The following is a 23,158-nucleotide window of genomic DNA, read 5'->3' as shown; positions in this document are numbered from 1 at the left end:
TACTGGCAAGCACGCACAAGAGTCAGTTCTGTGATCACCCCACTGGAGGTTTCCTGGGGATCCTCACTACTGAACTGCTGGCACTGATCCCAGGGCTGAGCCAGACTGAAGCTAGGACTTGGGAACTCCATCCCGATCTCCCATGTGGTTGGCTTGTGACATCACAGGCAGTCGCTTAACCCACTGAACCATAGTGCTGGCCCTTGGGAGCTATTTCTTAATAAAGTCATTAACACATTTTTTAACAATGACTTTAGCAAAGTCATGAGGAACAAGATCTATATGCAAAGGATAGTTGTTTTTCCATATGCAAGAGTGAATAACACAGGGCTCGGCACGATAGCATAATGGTTAAGGTCCTCGCCTTGAACGTGCCAGGATCCCATAAGAGCGCCGGTTCTAATCCTGGCAGCTCCGCTTCTCATCCAGCTCCCTGCTTGTGGCCTGGGAAAGCAGTGGAGGAAAGCCCAAAGCCTTGGGACCCTGCACCTGCGTGGGAGACCTGGAAGAAGTTCCTGGTTCCTGGCTTCGGATCGGCGTAGCACTGGCCGTTGTGGCCACTTGGGGAGTGAATCAATGGACAGAAGATCTTCCTCTCCGTCTGTCTTCTTCTCTGTACATCTGCCTTTCCAATAAAATAAAATAAATCTTAAAAAAAAGAATGAATCACACAAAAATGAAATTAAAAATTTTTTTTTCACAATGAAATAACAAATAATAAAGTATTTAGGAATAAATTTAGCTGTAAGCCTTGTTTGCTTACCAGTACAGAACATGTGTGACAGAAATGAAAGGTCTAATAAATGGAGAAGCAGAAGTGGGCCTTGTGCCTCAGAGTTTGAGACAGCTCTTAGCTTATCTGTATCCCGTATGGGGGTGCCTGGTTTGGAATTCCCACTCTGTTTCACACCCAGCTGTTTGCTAATGTGTACCCTAGAGGGGGCAGATCATAGTATAAGTCCTTGGGTCCCTGTAATCCCTGTGGGAAACCTGAGTGGAGTTCCAGGGTCTTGATTTCAGCCTGGGCCACCCCCAGCTTCTCTGGGCCATTTGGAAAGTGATTCAACAGATGGAAGATCTCTCCTCCTGTTTTTCTCGTTCCCTCTGTTTGGCTTTTCAAAAATAGAAGAAATGGAGAGACTGTCCATCTTCATGGATTAGGAGACTCAGCATTACCAAGATGGCTCTCTACATTGTCTGTCATATGTATTTAAAATCCGCTTCAGAATCCTATCAACTTTTTAATTTTCTGTTTAGAATTTCACAAGGAAACCCTAAAGTATACCTGATGTTTTAAGGACCGAGAAAAGCTGTAACAATTTTGAGAAAGGAGAGTACATTTAAAAGATTTGTATGGATACTACCTGATTTCAAAACCTGTAAAGGGATAGGTATAAAGACTGTGTGACATTACTGGGCACGGCACATGGATCAATGGACAGGATTTATAGACCACAAATAAACCTTTGTGTAAATAGTCAATTTTCTGTAAGGGGATATGCTTCGGCCAGGATTTCTCTGCTTGTAAAAGCCCCAGTGTAGATGTCTCAGCAGTGGCTGCAGTATAACTCAGACAGCATTGTGATCAAGTCAGCGAATGCATCACTGTCTGCTGGGTGAACTGCTACGTCATCCTTGGCGCTTGGCATGCTACAATGCTGGGATCAGTGTGGGCTTCTAGTTGGATTTTGTGCCAGGTATGTGTCAACTTGGACACTCTGTGTTAATGGGACATTTGAATGGGGGTGGGAGGATGCCTTGGATTGGAGACATGGGTATGGCTTTTTATTTCTCGTGTTCTAATATTACAGAAAGATTGTGAGCCACATCCGCAAAAGAGCAGACATTCTAGCTCTGCTTTTAGTATCTTGATGTGCTGTTTGACTGACTGTGTTATAAAGATCCTGTCAGTGAAAGGAAGCATAAAACCCGGTTACTGAGTGTGCCAGCTTAGCTGATTTTTTTTTCTTGATATATTTACATGCCAAATGACCCGCCTTCTTCCACACTTGGTGCTTTGTTTGCTTTTTAAATGTTGAGCCTGGGTAACAAAGGCAGGGATTCTGTTTGGGGAATGTCCTGTGTCTGGCAGTGGAGGCTTACACATGTGTAAAATGGAGCTGCTTCTGCATGTGCGGCCATTGTAACTCCCAAACAAAGGCTCCCGCGCTTGGATTTCTGAGACTTGTTTTTCTAAAGAGACATGTAAAGATAAGGGACCTGAGTCTGGTCTTATTTAAAGGAAAAAAAGCAAAATTGACTGTCAGTATTATTAGGTGTTGGCATAACATTAGAAGGGTCGAAATGGAGTGGGAGAGGCCAAAGAATAACCTAGCACTTGCATTTGTTATACCTGGTGGTCCTGTTGGGGCCTGAGTGAATCACTTGGATCACTTAAATGTCCTAGGATGATTTGTTTTAGCCATTTAGGCTCAGTCTGCTGATTTTTTTTCTTAAATGTTTTTATTTAGTTTGGAAGAGTTAGAGAGAAGGTGGGAGGAGATTGAACTTGCATTGCTGGTTACTCATCAGAGCAGCAGCAGGCCAAAGCCAGGGGCCTGGAGCTTCATCTAGTAGAGCCCCCATTTGGGTAGCAGGGGCCCAAACATTCGGACCATTTTCTGCTGCTGTCTTCAGGCCATTTTCAGGGAGCTGGATCAGAAGCAGAGCAGCTGACTTGAGCTGGCACTCCGTGGGATGCAGGTGTTACAGGTAGCAGTTTGTCGACTACACCACAAGGCTGGCCCCCGAGCATTTGTTTACTCTGTTGGTCATTTGTGTCCCGCTGTTTTTTTTTTTTTTTAAAGATTTATTTATTTTTAGTGGAAAGGCGGGTATACATGGAGGAGGAGAGACAGAGAGGAAGATCTTCCATCCGATGATTCACTCCCCAAGTGAGTTGCAACGACCGGTGCTGTGCCGATCCGAAGCCAGGGACCTGGAACCTCCTCCAGGTCTCCCACACCGGTGCAGGATCCCAAGGCTTTTGGCCATCCTCGACTGCTCTCCCAGGCCACAAGCAGGGAGCTGGATGGGAAGTGGAGCTGCCGGGATTAGAACCAGCGCCCATATGGGATCCCAGGGTGTTCAGGGCAAGGACTTTAGCCACTAGGCCACACCGCCGGGCCCTGTGTCCCTCTGTTTATGAAAGATTTCCTGAAAGATTGGTAGATTCTCAGCATACTTGGCATTTTATTTATTTATCTTAGATCTGTTTATTTTGAAAGAGAAAGGGAAGGAGTGACAGAGCAAAGCAATTGTCCATCTGCTAATTTATTCTGCAAACATCAGGTTATTCATTCTACCCAACATTTTGATGGCCAATGCTTTTTACTATGGTACATGATTGTGTTTCCATACAATACTGATTCATTGGCACAGTACTGAGGCCTACTCTCAGAAAGTTGCCTTTGTAGATTCTAAACTGTTAGGATCCTTTACTGTGATTTTGTTTTCTTCCTTTACAAGGGTGCAGTATTGTGAGCATCTTTGATGTATCTTTAAAAAGTTTATTCAGAGGTGCAGGTGGCACAGTGGTAGGCTAATGCTCCACCTTGCAGCGCTGGCATCCCATATGGGTGCCGGTTTGTGACTTAGCAGCTCACATCTAGCTCCCTGCTTGTGACCAGGGAAGACAGCAGAGAATGACTCAAGTCTTTGGGCCTCTGTATTCACATGGGGGTCAGCCCTGGCTTCAGTTCTTCTCAGCTCTGGCCATTTGGAGGAGTGAACCAGAACTGATGGAAGCTGTCTGTCTGTCTCTAAATCTGCCTTAGACCTAACAGTAATTAAATCTTTTTTTGGGGGGGGAGGGGTGTGCAGGAAAATCCTCAACACCATGGTGAGGAGTAACTAATCTTTGTGTCCCACCCAGCGAGGCATGAGCCAATCCACGCCAGCTCTTGCCTGTCAGATTTCAAGCTCTACTTTCTGTTGTCTATTTATTTTAGGTTTTTTTTTAGTTTGTATGATTGTTTGCTGTGAGGGGTTTTCGAAACAATCCCGATGGTCATTGCGAGGGAGGGCGGGGGTCCAGAGGTGGAGCCAGGCTCTCGGACCAGAGAAGGCTCTCCTCCCTGTTCCTGAAGGACATTTATTGTTCTTCTGTTTCTGCGGACTGCTCAGGGCTTCTGGTTGTCTTTCCGATGACGTTGGTTTCTGCGCGGTAGTGTTTGGACTTCTTCCATCCCCTGTGGAGCTTCCGTCCCCAACCGGAGCTTCCGCAGGGGATGGAAGAAGTCCAGTAATTAAATCTTTTTTTTTTTTTTAAGATTTTTTTTTTTAAAGATTTATTTTATTATTTTTTTTATTACAAAGTCAGATATACTGAGAGGAGGAGAGATAGAGAGGAAGTGGAGCTGCCGGGATTAGAACCAGCGGCCATATGGGATCAAGGTGAGGACCTTAGCCACTAGGCCACGCTGCCAAGCCCCAGTAATTAAATCTTAAAAAGTTTATTCAAGGGCTGGCACCATGGCTTAATGTGCTGATCTCTACTTCTGATCCAACTTGGCTTATGGCCTGGAAAGCAGTGGAGGGAAGGCCCAAATCCTTGGGCTCTTAGATCCACATGGGATAACCAAATGGCAGGTTTAGAGAGAAGGGAGAGAAAAATCTTCCATCCTCTGGTTTGCTCCCCAAATGGTTGCAATGGCTGCTACTGAGCTAATCTGAAACCAAGTGCCAGGAGCTCCTTTCAGGTCTCCCACGTGGGTGTAGGAGCCCAGACCTGAGCCATCCTCTACTGCTGTCCCAGTCCTAAGCAGGGAACTGGATCATAAGTGGGCCAGCCAGGATACAAACAGGCACCTGTATGGGATGCTGGCACTGCAGGCAGAGAATTCGCTTGATATATCACTGTGCTGGCCTGAAAATTAAAATTGTGCCTCCCGCGCTCTTCTGAGTTCCTTGATAGTGCTTCCTATGTGCTTCCTGTCTTTCCCTCCTGACATGAAACATGTCTGCTCTGGCTAAAGAGGCTATTTTCTAGCACAAAGTTCTATTTCACCCCCATCTCCTTTGGGAAATAAACTAATTCTATGAGTGAGCCAACAGTGTAGGGAGTGAAAAAAGAGAGATAGAGAAAAGGAGTGGGGAAACATGGAAACTGGGGACAAACTAGACAATAACAGAGTATTCTGAGGCTTTTGGGCGTCCTGTCGTCTGACTGAAGTGGGGCCAAGGATAGGCAGGAGGCATGGTATCTGTTGGCCTGGATTTTCAGTGGCTGCTGCAATAGGAGGAAGAACTGTGATTTTAAAAAGTTAGGCTGGAATCCAAAGAGAAAACTTAGATCTCTTGGCCTTGTCGATATGGAGGAGAAAGTAGAGATGAGATAATGCGACATAGGTGAGTCTTAGAAGCATGTTTGGGTAATGTGCGTAGAACCAAGCCCTGCAACTTATGGGAAGTTCTTTTTGGGCTGTCCTCGACTATTTTCCCAGGCCACATGCAGGGAGCCAGATGGAAAGCGGGGATGCCGGGATTAGAACTGGCGTCCATATGGGATTCTGCCGTGTTCAAGGTGAGGACTTTATTCACTAGTCCACCATACTGGGCCCAGTTATCACTCATTCTTTCACCCCTCATCACAGTTTCCTTTAAAGTCATCATCATAGATTCTTTTCCTGTTTTCTTTAGGCTTATGAACTTTTTTTGTATTGTTTAGATATTTATAACTGCTTGATAGAGTGAGAAAGAGAAACTCTTTGATCCACAGGTTCATTTGCCAAATACCCACAGTACTTAGGCCTGGGCTGAGCCAAAGTCAAGAGGATGGAACGCTATCTAGCTTTTCATGTAAGTGGTAGGGACGTAAACACTTAAGCCATCACGAGGCTTTACCTCAGCAAGGAGTTGGACTGAAAGCAGAAGAGCTGGGACTTGAACCAGGAACCTCTGATGTGGAATGCAAGTGTCCCAAGTGGTGTCTTAACTGCCAGACCAAAATTTTGCCTCATTTTTAAAGCTAATTTTTTATTAATGTGTTTTATGTGTTCATTTTTATAGAAATAGGGCAGCATTTCAACAATGTCTAATTCTGTAAATTTATCACATCAGGTGGTTAGTGTTTTCATCTCTTTCTTTACATCTGGGTTCTTGTGGCTCTGCTTCTCTTTAAGCAGCATATTTTATAATATTACTAACCTTGCTGTCAGTCCTTTTGAATATTGTAGTGTAATGGTTAATATGGCAGGCATATGTTTGATGCTTTTAAAGTCTTGGAGAACAAAGGTAACTATATTTTGTTTTCTAAAGTCATCTGATAGAAAACCAACTCCTGGTTTAAAAAAATTTTAATGATTATTTATCTTTATTGGAAAGGCAGATTTACAGAGAGAAGAAGACAGAATGAGCTCCCCAAGTGGCTACAACAGGCAGAGCCGAGCCAATCTGAAGCCAAGAGCCATGAGCTTCCTCCAGGTCTCCCATGCAGGTGCAGGGTTTGAAGCCAGTACTGTGGAGTAGTCACTCTCCAGGTCCTGGAGTTAGAGCTGTGCCCTAGTCTCAACTCTGCCACCCCCAGCTGGGTATGTGAGCAGGGGAAGTTTCGGAACCTCTGTGAACTTCACTTTGCTCTTGTAAAATGGTGCTCAACTATCACAGTATTTTGTGAAGGTTAATATGCCAGTGCATACTCAGAGCATAGCACAGTATGTATGTTGTAGCAAGTATTCAGAAATAGTGTTATATTTTGTAACTGTTAGTAATTAATACATGATAGCAAATGGTCAATCAGAAATTTTTAAGCAGTTTTTACATGTATTGGAAAGCTGTTGATGCTAGAGGTATAGCACCAGCCTGATGGGGCCAGCATGGTGCTGTAGCAAGCTAATCCTCTGCCTACAGTGCTGGCATGCCCTGTGGATACTGGGTTGTGTTCCAAAGCCCAACCTGGCTGCTGCACTTCTGGTCCAGCTCTCTGCTAGTGTGGGAAGGCAGCAGAGGATGGTCTTAAAGCCTTGGGACTCTGTCCCTGCATGGGAGACCCGCAAGAAGTTACTGGCTCCTGGCTCCTGGCTATGGATTGGCTCAACTCTGGCTGTTGCAGCCATTTGAGGAGTGAACCAGCAGATGGAAAATTTCTCTTTTTCTCCTTCATTGTGAAATGTGCTCTTCAAATAGCAGACATAAAATAAAATCTCTTAAAAACAAAGCAGGAGTTCCCGACCACAAGGGATGACTAGGAGACCCTGGCCTCCAGGAACTTACTGTTTCTATAAAAAACAGGTATGGAAAATCTGGTGCCAGTCTAGGGTGACTGGTAGGAAAGCTGTGTGTGCAGGCACACGTGTGGCACAGAGGAAGCCCAGGTATCTCTGTAATAGTTGGAGCCAGAAGGATGAGTGCCATCAAAGGTCCATGTGCAGGATAACCTCTGAGTTGTATTCTGGAGGATGAATTGCAATAGCTCTGACAGACAATGAGCAGAAGAGCATTCCTGAGTGACAACAAGAGACGCCCATGCCGAGAGATTTATCAGTGGTATGTTTGAGAAACTGTAACACAGTCTTTCTTCCCCAAGAAGAAAACAGCTTATCACTTACACAGTTGTAGTCTGTCTTCTGTGGAGTTAGCACTGCTAGTTCACTCTCTCATTTCCTTTGCCGTCTTCCTGGTTTTCTGCTCTGTTTCCTCTCAGTGACAGCTTACCTCGTGCAGGGGAAATGAATGCATTTGGCGTTCTGGAACTTGTTTCTTGGTTGCTATTAAAATTTGCTCTTTAAACTTTAGGCAGTTGCTGTACACTAGTGTGGATAAGAGGGAGAGACAAAAATGAAACAGTGCACTGGTAGGTTCCTGTGGCTGGAGGTGACTCTAATCTAGCTCATAACCCTGCTTGGGGCATGTCATGCCCGTGTGGGTTTCCACATGGATATGGGGACAATGGAAAAATGCAGGTACCCAGGATTAGCCCCAATTATGTTTTTTTTTGTTTTAGACTTACTTTTCATTTGGAAGGCAGATTTACAAAGAAAGACCGATAAAGATCTCCAACTGCTGATTCACTCCCCGAAATGGCCAGAATGTCTGGAGCTGAGCTGGTCCAAAACCATGAGCTACTTTTGTATCTCCCACGCGGGTGCAGGGTCCCAAGAGCTTGAACCATTCTCCACTGCTTTCCCAGGCTGTAAGCAGGGAACTGGATCAGCAGTGGAAGAGCCAGGACACAAACCGGTTATGCCATTGTGATGGCGTTGTTAGGTAGTTGAGTCATCATGCTGGTCCCTCCAGTTTGTATTTTGAGTGACATTTGTATCCTCAGATTTTGAAATATTTGTGGGAAATGAAGTGAGGGTGTCTAAAGAAGGCATTGAAGGTGTGATGAGAACAGATGTGGAATTGTTGGATTATGTCATGTTCACAGACATTGGCTTCAGAGTGTGGATACCTCCCTTTAATATTATTTTATTTGTTCTTTTTCTATATCATCAGTAATAGTTTTCTGAAGGCATCTTTATTGAGGTATAATTATAAACAGATGCACCTTTCATGTGGACAGTTCAGGGAGTTTCCTTTAAGTTAGTGTGGTTGAGATTAGTGTTGTTAACGTTTTACAGTCAGGTTAACTTTTTTTGTTAAGATTTATTCATTTGAAAGGTACTTGGAGAAATTGACAGAGAGAGGTTTTCTATCTGTTTACTCCCCAAATGACTGTGACAGCTGGAGTTGGACTGTTCCAAAGGCAAGAACCAGAAGCTTCTCCTAGGTTTCCCACATGGATGCTGGGCCTCTAGGACTTTGGCCACCCACCCCCTCCGCCACTGCTTTTCCAGGTACATTGGCAGGGAGCTGGATTGGAAGTGGAGTAGCCAGGACTTGAAGCAGTGCCCGTATGGGATGCTGGCACTGCAGGCAGCAGCTTAACTAAGTATTCCACAGTGTACAGCGCCAGCCCCAGTGTGCACTTTTTCATGCCTGAGCTTTTTTTTTTTTTTTTTTTTGAGCTTCATTCACACTATTACTCATTCTGATACACTGATTAACAGCCCATGGTCTTGGAATGGCAAATCAAGTTACAGAGCACGAATGTATTTATTTTTAATGTGTGCCCTGGCAGTATTTTCAGGCCGGTTTTGTTCAGAAATGTTATATGATACCATTGAATACTGAATAAGACCCAAAAAGCCTGGTTTCTGATCCGTGTACGTTTCAAACTTTCTTTGTTACCAAGGGCAAATCATTCTATTTGTGGATTTGTTTCCATTGAGGCTTCTGTTAAGTTCAAACTTCATTCCAGATGCAACATCACTAAATAACCTACAGAGAAAGTAATGAAGAGGAGAACGAACATATAGAGTACCTGGGTTCGAGTCCCATCTCTACTGTCTTAACAGACTTACAAACATAGCCCATAGTCACTGCTGGTGTTCAATCTCTAAGTTTTAGTCTCAGATCCTTCCTTCCTTGCTTTCTTCCTTCCTTCCCTCCCTTCTTTTCTTCCTTTATTGCTTCCTTCCTCTTCTCCTTTCCCCTCCCGTCTCCTCCTTTTCTTCCTTCTACTTTGTCCTTCTCTTTGCATGCATTGATGTGAAAGAAATCCTTCATCTTCTGGTTTATCTCCCAAATGACTGTAGTAGTTAGGGTTGGGCGAGCCCAAGCCAGGAGCCTTCCAGCTAGGTCTCCAGTGTGTGTGGGATGGGGCCCAAACACTTGGATCATCATTCACTGCTTTTCCAGATGTATTATCAGGGAGCTGGATCAGAAATTGAGCAGCTAGGACTTGAACCAGTGCTCATAGGGATGCCAGTGTCTCAGACCGTGGTTTAACTGGGTACACTAAAACACTGGCTCCAGATACCAGTGTTTGAAGTCAACTATTCTAAGCTTTTCTTCCAATTTTTCTTTAAAATAGTTTTGAAATGTGTTTTTATTTATTTGAAAGGCAGAGAGAGAGAGAGAGAGAATATCTTTAACCAGTGGTTGACCCTACCCCTTCCCCCACCAAATGCCTGCTATTGATGAAGGTGGGCCAGTCTAGAGCAATCTGGGTCTCCCCTGTGGGTGGCAGGGAGCCAAGTACTTGAGCCATCACCTGCTGGCTCTCGGGGTCTGCTGGAGCATGAAGGCCAGGGCAGGAGCTAGAGCTTGTCATTGAACCTAAGGGTAGTGTGGGATTACCCTACCCTTAATGAAAAACTTTAAAGTCAAAATCAGTGTGAAAAGTCCAAGATGAAGGACCATTATTGTGGCGTAATGGATTAAGCTTCTACTCTGCAGCACTGGTATCTTGTCCGATCCAGCTCCCTGCTAACATACCTGGGAAAGTAGTCAGAAGATGATAGAAGTCCTTGAGCCCCTGCACCCATGTGGGAGAGCCAGATGAAGCTCCTGGCTTCAGCCTGGCCCAGTCTTGGCCTTTGTGGTCATTTAGGGAGTGAACCAGAATACAGTAGCTGTCTCTCTCACTTCTTTGTAACTCTGCCTTTCAAATAGATGAATAAATCTTACAAAAGAAACCCCATGATGAACAAAAGTCAACATTTTGAATAACATAGGGACTTAACGCTGAGTTTTCCTTTTGCCTACCCTCCAGTATGGCTCTGCAGGACTCTAGTAAATGTCTTAACTTATTAAATTTAATTCATTAAAAAGCACAAATATTTATGAGCTATGGTGTGATGTTTGATATTTGCATATAATATGTAATGATCAAATATGTATAATCAGTGTTTCTTTCCCCTCAAACATTCGTGCAAAAATCTCTTATTTTGAAATTGCAACATAGTATTGCTAATTATTGTCACTTTGCTACAGAACAAAACACTAGAATTTAAACCTATTCTCCATAACTTTGTACCCATTATTCAACCTCTCTTGTACCTCTCCATCCACCACTCCCACGTTATTTATTTATTTATTTATTTCATTTAACATGGAATTCTGTGATGTGTTGTATGAAGTTAGATCACAGTTGGTGAAAGAAAAGGGAGTTTTTAAATTCTAGTTATATTTTTTGTTCTATCTCCAAAGATGTTCATTTATGAATATCTCATTTAATTCAAATTTATTTTTAAGTATCTTCTATGATTTGTTTCTGTATATATGCAGTTAAGTTCCTCAGGGGAGAGTGACCAAAGGTTCAGTTGGTACATGTATGTGTGTATGTTTGTACATTTACATATATACATATTTTATGTACAGATACTCTTGTACATATGTTTGTAGGGTACATACACACACATGTGTGTAAAACATAAGTGTACACTGTAAAATCAAGGGGTAATTACGTTTTAGGTCCTCAAGTGATTCTTAAATCTACTACAGGCTTTCTGTTGCCTTATTCAGTTATCAACTCCTGACCCAAATGTAATTCCTGTTTGATTTTTCTAGTGTCATGCTCTGAGTTAAAACTAAGGTAAATTCAGTGCTGGAGTATACTGTGATGTGTGACAGCTGATTGATGGCAGGAGAAATACAACAGTTCTCCTAATATACTTATGATATGGTGTGTGCGATGTAGGTAATGTTGCAGATAACTAAAAACAGTATCAGTAAGGGCATATGGAAGATTCCGCACTGGAAGTAAGGTAGATGTCTGTCCTCTTCCTCTACCCTCTTCTCCTTATTTAATTGTAAGGATGCTCGGAGCACTATCTCAGTTCCCTTGGGTCACTGATTAAGCCACCTGTAACGTCCCTTCCCCACTTTATTATTGAGTTTAGATCTGTGTTCTTACCTTTCACTACCTGCTTGGTTAGCTGAAAGCTGGTTTAGAGGTTGGGGGAGAAACTAATAAGATAGAGTCATAATACTTGGTTTATTGGTTCATGACACACTCACCATTGGTTCACATTGACTCACTATTACTTATTTGGCTAGTTTTTATTTACTTTTAAAAATAATATAAGTAGAAATATGAAAGCACCACCACCTAAAACAAAGGTAGATGTTCAGTGGTGATCTGCCTCTAGCCGTCTGTCCCCTCTTCAACACTTCTCCAGCCTGCCCCCACTCTGATGGCATTTTCCTGAATCGCATGTTCATTACGTTCTCTTGCTTGATTTCTAAATTAGTTTTATTATATCTGGACAGATGTCTTGAAACTATATTTTAGTTTGCAGCATTTTTCGAATTTTAAAATCTATAATTTTTTTGTACAGTAATCATGTATCTAAGTACTGGTAATATTGTGAAATGTACATCTGGTTATCATCGGTTTCCCAACACATAGCTCTTAAAACCTTTGAAATCTCTTAAGTGATAAATGCCCTTCACTTTTTTTAATCCAGTGAGTGATTTGTGTCTAGGGGGCTTCTGGATAGCCTGGGAGTGAGTGCTCTTAGAAGACCAAGGCTTTCAGTTTTACTCCCTGGCCGCTGGGGCGAGAGCAGAGGGTGAGGATTGAGCTGACACCTAGCGATATCGTCAATCATCAATGTCATCAGTTAATGCTGATGAAGTCTCCATAAAAATCCCTGAACTGGGGAGTGCAGAGAGCTTTCCCGGCTGCTAAACCTGTGGAGGTACCTGCAGTGTGGAACATCTGTGCTCCTCACCTGCTTTCCCATTGCTTGTCTTCATCTGACTCCTCAGCTCTGTGCTTTGTAGTATCCTTTGCAGTGCATCGACTGATGTGTTTCCCTGGAGTCTGTGAGCTGTTCTTCCTAGAACCCAAAGGCAATCACAGGAGCACAGGTCCCTGGGACTTGCAATCTGTATCAAGTAGGGCAGTTTGGAGGAATCTCGCCCTTAACACAAAGCATCCAGCATATACCTCTGGGTAGAAAGTGTCACAATTGGACTGAACGTGTGATGGTGTGGTATTGTTTCCTGTATGGGTAGAACTCACCGGTGGGCCCAGAAGCGTTCTGTAAAGATTAAAGGGGGAAACCTGGAAGAGGTTCCCGGCTTCCCGGCTTCGGATCGGTGCAGCACCAGCCGTTGCGGCTCACTTGGGGAGTGAATCATCGGACGGAAGATCTTCCTCTCTGTTTCTCCTCCTCTCTGTATATCTGACTTTGTAATGAAAAAAAAAATAAATCTTTAAAAGAGAAAAGATTAAAGGGGGAAAATTTGGTCATCACACGTTTACTAAGTTCTCTTGTTTTTAATAATTTGTATGTGGAATTTTTTATGTTTATATGAATCATAGCACCATTCTCAAATAATGACAGTTAAACTTTCTCCTTTGTAATTTTAATAACCCTATTTTTTTTTTTTATAATCCATTTTATTGTATTGTTGTTGACAATCTTTACATAGTTAACTATAGTTGAAGGAAAAGCAAGAAAGAGAAAAAAAAAAAAAAGGTTCAGGGGGATAGGGAGGTGGGCAATGCTATTATGTCCATATTGTTTCCATCATGTATCTGAGGTAAAAGGGGATATTGAGGGAGAAGCCCCACCCGGTTTCCCGCCCACCCCAAGTCCCGGATGTGGGGCATGCTCTGAGATATGTGCTCAAGTGGAGTTAATAGTTCTCCAGTTATGAGTCACTGCCAGTTTCGCTCGATGAGGTGGTCCACTGATTGATAATAACCCTATTTTTTCATTTTATTTCACTTTCTACACTTTTTTTTTTTTAAATCAACATCTCTTTAAACAATCTTTATTCATTTTTCTTTGAAAGGCTGAGTTTACAGAGAGAAATATGTTCCTTCTGCTGGTTCATTCCCCAATTGGCCACGTTGGCCAGAGCTTGTGTAGCCAGAATTCAGGAGTTTTTCTGGGTCTCCCGTGATGGATGGGGTACAGGGGCCAATGAGCTGAGCCTCTGCTGCTGCCTTCTTTGGCCATTGCAGACAGTGAGAGCGGAAGTGGAGCCGCCAGAGCTCAAACCAGTACCCATATGCGATGCTGTTGCCACAGGCAGAGGCTTAGCTTGCTGTGCCATGGCTCAGGTCCCCTCTGTACCTCTGAAGCATTTTTGTTTATAGGTTTTCTGAAGTTGCCCTTTGCTTACATGGGACAAACTGGATTTGGTCATGAAGAAACATTTTTGTCTTAACGTTTTGGGTTTTTTTTTAAGAAGACTGTAGGCATGTATAGAATGGACTTGGAATTTTCCCTTTACATGACAGTTTTGGCAGGAGTATTACTCTCGTTAGAGAGTTTTACTTCATTTGTTGTCTGAGGGTTTGATAGATGATTACTCTTGAAAGTTTAACTGAACTGGCCTTGTGTCTGAACCGAGTGCTATCTTTGGAGATGTTTTAACCATATTCTTTTATTTTCAAAAGATGATTTGCTGTAGTGTGAAAGATTTAGGAGCAAGGAAGAAAAATTGCAGTATGAGAAGAGAAAGTCTGTCTAGCAAGCAGTGTATGAAGGTGCTTATGTCTGTTACCTCTTTAAATCATGAGAAAACCTCTCAGAGGTTCTGTTGGTTAGGTCTTGTGGACAAAGGGTGTTTATTTTGTTATGACAAGAATAAAAAGTACAACATAGTGATGCTGAAACAACCCAGAATTAACTTTAGGAAACCTTGTTACTGCTGAAGTCCTCAGAAAGACTCCTGACAGCATGACCTGGCAGCTTGCAGAAAGGCCATGTGGGCTGGCACAGGGACCTCCGAGCTGAAACGTGGACTGTCTGGGGCTCAGCTGCCTGAGGAGGGGGCCTGGCTTGACAGGCATGGGTAGACCCCTGGCGCTGAGCTCCAGAGGAGTTGTGGGCAGGACAAGGCTGATACTTCGACTGTCGAAGAACTCTAACTCACTCACTGTCACAGGTCGCTTAAATTTTTTTTTCCTCGAAAATTTGATAGAAACCAAAGGCTGGAGTTAATCTCCTGTAACTGCTGAAACAGTGCTGGTAAGAGCAGAACATAAAAGATTGGCCTTGCAAATGAGAGTCAATAGGCAAAACACTGGAACAGTGAATAGTACGCATGTTTTACAAAGAAAATCCCAAAGCTGGAAAGATTAAATTATTTTACAAACCCCCCAGAAAAGGGAAAGAAAGCAACTAGAGATATTAATTGAACAGATCCGGAGTTTAAACCCAGGCCTTAGCTGCTTATACTGTATTTCATCTGATCTAAGATACTGTTGATTGTCAGGAAAGGCATCATTTTATGAACCACAGAGGGGAGAAAAAACTCTGATTAAATAAAGTATCCACTGTAAGAGACATACAAATTTCAGAGATTTTAAAAACTAAGCCAAGTGAGGGAGTATCTTAAAATTGATGAACTATGACGTATTCCGGTGCCCTGTGAAGTTTTATTTTGGAGTTGTTAATTTTGAAATACCTATGGAATTTTTAAGGAGATCACCTAATAGGCAGTTAAAATGTAGAGTGGTGGGTCATACGAAAGGAGGAGGCTGGAGGTCCAAAGCTGGAGATCGTCCACTAATTATAACCCGGAAACAGTCTAAATTGATTTTTTTTTTTTTAGCTTTAGTGGTTTCCAAGTCTATTACTTATGTCATCGTGAATGTCTTTGCAGTGGCAGCTGTAGGAAAATGCTGATACTATCTTTAGTTATTCAAGAGCACCTTTTATTTTTTTTTTGAGTTGTCACAAACAAGGATCATCTCCTTTTCTGTTTTTCCATTAGTGGAGTACGTGGTCCTTGGGCATGCAGTGTTCTCAGAGGTGCAGTTGGAAGAAGCAGTGATATAAGTGAGGTAGTGAGAAGTGCATGGCAGAGGATGCAGACGCTGGGAAGGAGCCCCTTCCACAGTCTCTCTCATAGTTTCCCTGTTTTACAGATCCAGCATGTCTGGCTTGCACCTAGTGAAACAAGGTCGAGACCGAAAGAAGATAGACTCACAGCGGGATTTCACTGTGGCTTCTCCAGCAGAATTTGTTACTCGTTTCGGGGGAAATAAAGTGATTGAGAAAGTAAGTTATTTGCTGAATTGTTTCTCAAGAGTACATGTGTTTTAATATCTGGGTTTTTTTGTCTAGATTTTCAGAGACTTTACCTCTTAACATGGAATTGCCTTTTCTGCCTCCCTAGCACCCTGTTATATAATTTCACTATTTTCTGTAACATTTACCACTGATCATTCTGTGACAGCTAATGAAGGAGATGAGCCTAGTGCTCTTGAAGTCCTTTTGGAAAGACTGTGTTGTGGGGAGCAGCCGACCCCACATGGATGAGGGGCTTCAAGATGGCGGCTGGCCGAGTGCCAGGAGGTGGGACTTGTCCCGCCAGGAGGCAGGCAGGAAGTCACAAGGATAGGCCAATTCTTCCTCGCTGCGATTGCTGGCCTATCAGATAGCGCCCCGTGGCCCACGTGCAGAAGTGATTGGTGGAAGAGCTATATTTAAGCAGCTCGTTTTTGGCAAGAAAGGTCTCTTTGGTTCGTGACATTCTGGTGGCTCTTACGTGGGGAATGGGGGGAATACAGAAACGGGAAGAACTGGGAAGAAGGGTGGTGGAAAACGGGAGAAAGGGTGGTGAAGAAGCGGGTAGGAAAGCTTAGACAAATGGGGACAGGAGCAACAGAGAAAAGGTTTTAAATACAGCCGCTTTTGCCAGTTTTTCCCGGCCCTCCAAGAATATTCCTCGTCATTTGAGTGTCGCTGCAGGGCGGCGACACTGTGTTCCAGCAGGGTGTGAGGGATGTTGCTGCTTTAGGAGTAGGGAGGGGAGTTTCAGAACAGGCTGTAAGAACTTGATATGCAGGGACATTCTGCCTTCCACCAGCTGTGGAGGTTGGGTTATTTAGAGGGATTTTACTGCCCAAAATTCATAAAAATATCAGTTACTTTCAAGTTTCATGAGTATTTTGTTACTTAAAGTTACATTGAATTGTTTGAAAGGCAGCATTTTAGAGGGAAGGAAGGAGAGAGAGCAAGCGAGAGAATCTTCATCTGCTGTTCACCACCCCCGCCCCCCAGTGTCCTTGGGTGGTTAGACTCTCCTGGCTTCTCCCTGTGACCTTTCTTCCTGGGGCAGTCTCTATGATTCTGGGATATCAGAGTTCGGCATTTTGGAGAGTAGCCATCAATGCCATCAATAGAGACCAGCACAGGCCCGGCATGATGGCTTGCTGGCTAAATCCTTGCCTTGCATGCCCAGGATCCCATATGGGTGCTGATTATCTCAGCTGCTCCACTTTCCATCTAGTTCCTTGCCTGTGGCCTGGGAATGCAGTAGAGGATGGTCCAAAGCTTTGGGACCCTACATCCATGTGGGAGACCTGGAAGAAGCTCCTGGCTTCCGACTTTGGATTGGTTCAGCTGTAGCCATAGTGAGCATTTTGGGATTGAACCAGTGGGTGGAAGATCTAGCACCTGATGTGTTGGTTTATTTGATAATATAGCATCTCATTAAACTTTCTTCTTTTCCTTAGCCTTAAGGATGCTAGAATAGTTCATAAATCAAATATGAGTGTGATTCTTTCCCTTGCAAAATATGAAGTTTGGAAGGAGCAAGCATCACTTGGCACCTATTGAAGTATTGCTTAGCAAACATTCCAAAGTACCACTTGTTCATTATGGGAAGTTTCTAATAGCTTGCAGGAAGAATTCCTAGTTTGAAATATGATGTTACCAGAGAAAAACTGATAGGCAAAAATTCTCTCATCACTTTCCTTTGCCATTGCCTTTGGTTTCTTTCTTTCCAATCCCCTTTTCATTTCTTCCCAGGTTCTTATTGCTAACAATGGCATTGCAGCAGTGAAATGCATGCGATCTATCCGGCGGTGGTCTTATGAAATGTTTCGGAATGAGCGTGCCATCCGGTTTGTTGTCATGGTCACTCCTGAAGACCTGAAAGCCAATGCAGGTGAGTTACTCATATTGGGAAAGTTGCACCTTCAAGCAGGAGACCTTGACCAGTGTAGTCTTCAAGTAGGAGAACTTGTTTAAAATTGATCTTTAAAGGATTTATTTCTTTGAAAGGCAGTGTTAAAGAAAGAGGGAAAGAGATAAAGAAATCAATCAATCTTCCATCTGCTTGTTCACTTCCTAAAGGCTTCAGTAACCTCAAGCCAGGAGCCTGGAGGTTCATCCAGATCTCCCATGGGTGTGGTAGGGACCCAAGCACTTGGGCCATCTCCCATTGTTTTTCCAGGTGCATTAGCAGGGAGCTGGATCAGAAATAGAGCATCCAGACTTGAACTGGCACTGCTGTCAGTGGTTTTACCCACTGTGCCCCAACACTGGACCCATTTGGGGACAATTTCTTTTTTTTTGTTTGTTTGTTTTTTTAAGATTTGTTTCATCCCCATTCCAAAGTCAGATATACAGAGAGGAGGAGATACAGAGAGGAAGCTCTTACGTCCAATGATTCACTCCCCAAGTGAGCGCAATGGCTGGTGCTGCACCGATCCGAAGCCAGGAGCCAGGAACTTCCTCCAGGTCTCCCACATGGGTGCAGGGTCCCAAGGCTTTGGGCCATCCTCAACTGCTTTCCCAGGCCACAAGCAGGGAGCTGGATGGGAAGTGAAGCTGCCGGAATTAGAACTGGCACCTGTATGGGATCCCTGCACTTTATAGGCAAGGACTTTAGCTGCTAGACCACGGCGCTGGGCCTGAGCAGTTGGTTATTAACATGAGGAGAGACTTTATCTGATTTTGGAGAAGATCAGGCCATATTTTCAAGTTAAGTGGGAGAATGGTATATTTGTTGCTTTTTTTAAACTTGATGTTAGGTATTGGGAAATGGGAAAAATGAATGATTATTGAAATCCTCACTAAAGAGTTGAGTACTGTCATTGCTCAATGTCCATGGGAGTTTGAGTAAAGGTCCTAAGGCTTGGATCCTTCCTATAAAATGGTATAGTATTTACACACCTTCCCAGATACTTTGTATTTTTTTAAAGATTTATTTTTATTGAAAAGGCAGTTTTACAGAGATAAACAGAGATAGAAAAATCTTTCTGCTGGTTCACTCCCCAAGTGGCCTCAAGGGCCAGACCTAAGCCAATCTGAAGCCAGGAGCCTCTTCTGCATCTATCATGCAGGTACAGGGTCCCAAGGCTTTGGGCCGTCCTCTGCTGCTTTCCCAGACCACAAGCAGGAAGCTGGGTGGGAAGTGGAGCAGCCAGGACATGCATTGGCATCTGTACGGGCACTTGAAAGGAGAGGATTTAGCCACTGAACCATTGTGCCTGGCCCAGATATTTCATATTTTTAAAATATTTATGTATTTACTTTATTTGGAAAAATGAGTAAGAGGGCAAGAGCGATTTAGTATCCACTGGTTCCCTTGCAAGAATCTTCCAAAAGCAGAGACTGTGCTAGGCTAAAGCCAAATCAGAATCTCCCCCCAGGCCTCCCATGTCTTGTCAGGGAACCAAGTATCTGAACCATTATCTACTGCCTCCCAGTGTGTGCATTAGTAGGAAACTAGACTGGAAATGGAGCTGGTGCTTGAGTCCAGACACTCCAACATGAGATGAGGGTGTCCCATGCTGTGGCTTCAAGCTGCAGCTTAACCCTCTGGGCTAGAACACTTACTTCTTAAGTACTTTAAAATCATCTATAGATTGCTTATAAGGCCTAGTACAACATACATACTATGTAAGTAGTTGTGATACTATATTATGTAGTGAATAATAACCTCCCAACAATCTGTATGTGTTCTATACAGAACTTTTTTTTTTTTTTTCAAAATACTTTCTATCTGTACTTGGTTAAATCCATGGATAAAGACCCATGCAATGGAGAGTCAAAAGTACTCTTGTTTTTGGTTTTTTTTTTTTTTTTGAGAGGATTTTTTTCTTGTTTATTTGTAAATATACTTGTGAATTGTATCTCTAGTGTAAGTTGTAAGGATTGCAAGAACTACAAATTGATGGAGAGACACAAGCTGTAAACTGAGTGGAAAAAAACTTTTGTTTTCCTGCATGTCTTCTCTTCACTGTCTTCCATCATGATAATGGATTTATTTGTGTAGAGCTGTTTAGTTGCCAACAGGAGTACCTTTGTGGACTTGTGTGTGTGTGGAGAATTTAGGCCAGCAAATAAAGGAACTCTGTTCTGCTTCCACTGTCCTGCTAACGCACACCCTGGGAGGCAGATGATGGCTCAAGAACTTGGGTTCTGTCTCCATCAGGGGAAACCCAGGCTAGTTCCAGGCTTCTGGCTCAGTACCTGCCTTTGTGTGCTCTTCTTCATTGGAATTTTTTAAAAGATTTATTTATTTTTATTACAAAGTCAGATATACAGAGAGGAGGAGAGACAGAGAGGAAGATCTTCCGGCTGATGATTCACTCCCCAAGTGAGCCGCATCGGCCGGTACTGCACCAATCCGATGCCGGGAACCAGGAACCTCTTCCAGGTCTCCCACGCGGGTGCAGGGTCCCAATGCCTTGGGCCGTCCTCGACTGCTTTCCCAGACCACAAGCAGGGAGCTGGATGGGAAGTGGAGCGGCCGGGATTAGAACAGGCGCCCATATGGGATCCTGGGGCTTTCAAGGCGAGGACTTTAGCTGCTAGGCTATGCTGCCGGGCCCCCAATTTGCATGTTGATTGCAAATTTTTAAAAATCAAGAGATTTAATGTAAATCACGTAATTGTCATTCTAAAAATTTTTTTCAGATGCCTGTTAACCGTCTACATTCCAGATGAAACATTTTCAGGCACTAATTAGACTACTAGAACTAATCTTTCCAGTTTAGCCAGTCTGCAAACCCTCCAGGCACTACTGTGTCCATTTTGTCTGGCTCCACCTCAGGAAACCAGCTTTCTCAGGGTACAAGTTAAAGGTAAAGGATGTCAGGGCTACAGCTTTGGAATAGACTCTGGGCCGTTGACCACCAGAAATGGCACCACCTTATGTATGTGTCATTTAAACTAGGAGCTTAATACTAAATAGTCCTGAAATTTTCCCCTTACTGCAGTTGGGTCTGTAGTTCCTTGTGAGGATGGTCTTCTCTGTCCTTTCCATGATTTTACTGTGCCACTGTATTTCTGAAAACAAGTCCCAAGTTCTCTTTAATGTGCTTGCTTTTTCAGAGTACATTAAGATGGCAGATCACTATGTCCCAGTGCCTGGAGGCCCAAACAACAACAACTATGCAAATGTGGAATTAATTCTCGATATCGCTAAGAGGATCCCAGTCCAAGTAAGAGAGTGCTAATGTGTGCTTTCAGACCACTTGCAGCTGATCTCCAGAGAGAAGCTTTTTTTTTTTAAAAAGATTTATTTATTTTTATTACAAAGCCAGATATACAGAGAGGAGGAGAGACAGAGAGGAAGATCTTCCATCCGATGATTCACTCCCCAAGTGAGCGCAACGGCCGTTGCTGCGCCGATCTGAAGCTGGGAACCAGGAACCTCTTTCAGGTCTCCCACACAGGTGCAGGGTCCCAATGCTCTGGGCCGTCCTCCACTGCTTTCCCAGACCACAAGCAGGGAGCTGGATGGGAAGTGGAGCTGCCGGGATTAGAACCGGCGCCCATATGGGATCCCGGGGTGTTCAAGGTGAGGACTTTAGCCGCTAGGCCACGCCGCCGGGCCCTAAGATTTTTTTTTTTTTAAATTGGAAAGGCGGATATACAGAGAGGAGGAGAGAGACAGAGAGGAAGATCTTCTGTCCACTGATTCACTCCCCAAGCAGCCACAATGGCTGGAGCTGAGCCAATCTGAAGCCAGGAGCCTCTTCCAGGTCTCCCACATGGGTGCAGGGTCCCAGGGCTTTGGGCCATCCTCGACAGCATTCCCAGGCCACAGGCAGGGAGCTGGATGGGAAGTGGAGCTGCTGGGATATGAAACAGCACCCATATGGGATCCCGGCATCTCAAGGCAAGGACTGTAACTGCTACGCTACTGTGCCGGGCCGTATGTTTTAGGGATTTTAAGTGCTGTAGTACACCAAGAGCATAAAGCTCTAGATTCACATGGTGATGTGACCAGCAGCTAGAGAGGTGGGACTAGGTGAGCCGAGTAAGGGGACTTGTAGAAGCTGGCCAGTACTTCCAGAAAGTGTTCTGTGGAACACTACCACAATCTTCATATCAATTTCAAAATTTTAAAAACAAATTTTGCTTTATTATTAGTATCTTATGATTTTTCCATAGTTGATTAGGGTGATAAAGGGTCAAAGGCTACAGAAAGGTGGGTGAGATAACCATTTCCACATTCTCTTTTTTTCCTTCCTGTGTCTGGGGGAAGGGAAGAGACAAGGAGAGAAGCCACACCCAGCCTCCCAAACGCCTCTGCATCCTGAGATGTAGAGTAGCCACCTGACACCACCCCAGCGTCCCTGGTGTGGGGCTTGCTCTGAGGGTCCTGCTCAAGGACCCTGAATTACTGCTGATCTCGCCACTCCAAGCATGATGAAATCTTTCCAGGATCCGCTGGTTGACATAGTCCAACTTAGGGTCTCTGTTTGCCCATATATTCACTACCAACACTTGGCTGGGGTAGTTGATCGACTTGTTCTGTCCTCCGTCCTGTTATTGTACTAGGTGTCCTCTGAGGCTCTGATGTACTGCCATATCCTCCATGTGCACCTGGATATACTGTCCACCACTGAGTCTAAGCCACTAAGGACGCCCAGCTGTGACACATGCACTGTACCATCTCAACTTGATTTTGACCTCTTCAGAGGTTTTGTCAGAATGGATTGCTTCTTATTCTATTAAAAAAAAACAAAAAACAAAAAACAAAACAACTTGCCTGCAGCCATGCCTGGAAGCTGAATTGAGCGTTCTGTTGTTGCAGCTTTCTTGTACCTCAGAAAGTAGGGCCAGCCTTGGTGCAGACTCAGCCTGTGGTTCTTTTGGCATGGAATGTGTTCATAAACCATCCTGTGTCCCCTTGCAGGCAGTGTGGGCCGGCTGGGGTCACGCTTCTGAGAATCCCAAGCTTCCAGAACTTCTCCTGAAAAACGGCATCGCCTTCATGGGTAACCTTTACCATACACTCTTCCTGGCTTTGTGCTTTCTTTCTGTTTTGTCCATGTTCCTCGATATAGTCTAATTTTTTTTGTATTTACTGTATGTTACACTTTTTTATTTTCTCAGCAGTCCTCAGAGTAACCCTCTTTGTTTTATCTGTTGGTTTTTTTTTTTTTTTTTTAAGATTTAATTGTTTTGCTTGAAAGAATTAGAGAGAGACAGAAAGAAAAAGATCGTCCATCTGCTGGTTCACTCTCCAAATGGACGCAACAGCCATTTCTGGGTTGGTCTAAAGTTTGGAGCCAGGAAGTTCTTCCATGTCTCTCCTGTGGGTGCAGGGGCCCAAGGCCTTGGGCCATCCTCTGCTGCCTTCCCAGGCCTTTAGCAGGGAGCTGGATTAGAAGTGGAGC

The 23,158-nt window shown here is 43.8% G+C and overlaps 1 protein-coding gene across 1 annotated transcript in view; it reads left to right on the top strand.

Moving 5' to 3' along the window:
* Positions 1-23,158, top strand: part of ACACA (acetyl-CoA carboxylase alpha) — a 236,484-nt gene that overhangs the window by 26,677 nt on the left and 186,649 nt on the right. Inside the window, exons 4-7 of the mRNA XM_058675532.1 lie at positions 15,659-15,791; positions 17,547-17,685; positions 20,862-20,971; positions 22,675-22,756. Coding sequence (XP_058531515.1) covers positions 15,659-15,791; positions 17,547-17,685; positions 20,862-20,971; positions 22,675-22,756 — 464 coding nt within the window. The remainder of the gene's footprint in view (positions 1-15,658; positions 15,792-17,546; positions 17,686-20,861; positions 20,972-22,674; positions 22,757-23,158) is intronic.

This window comes from Ochotona princeps, chromosome 17 (genome assembly GCF_030435755.1).
Source record: "Ochotona princeps isolate mOchPri1 chromosome 17, mOchPri1.hap1, whole genome shotgun sequence".
Lineage (NCBI taxonomy): Eukaryota > Metazoa > Chordata > Mammalia > Lagomorpha > Ochotonidae > Ochotona > Ochotona princeps.
This window is presented reverse-complemented; position numbering and strand designations above follow the sequence as displayed.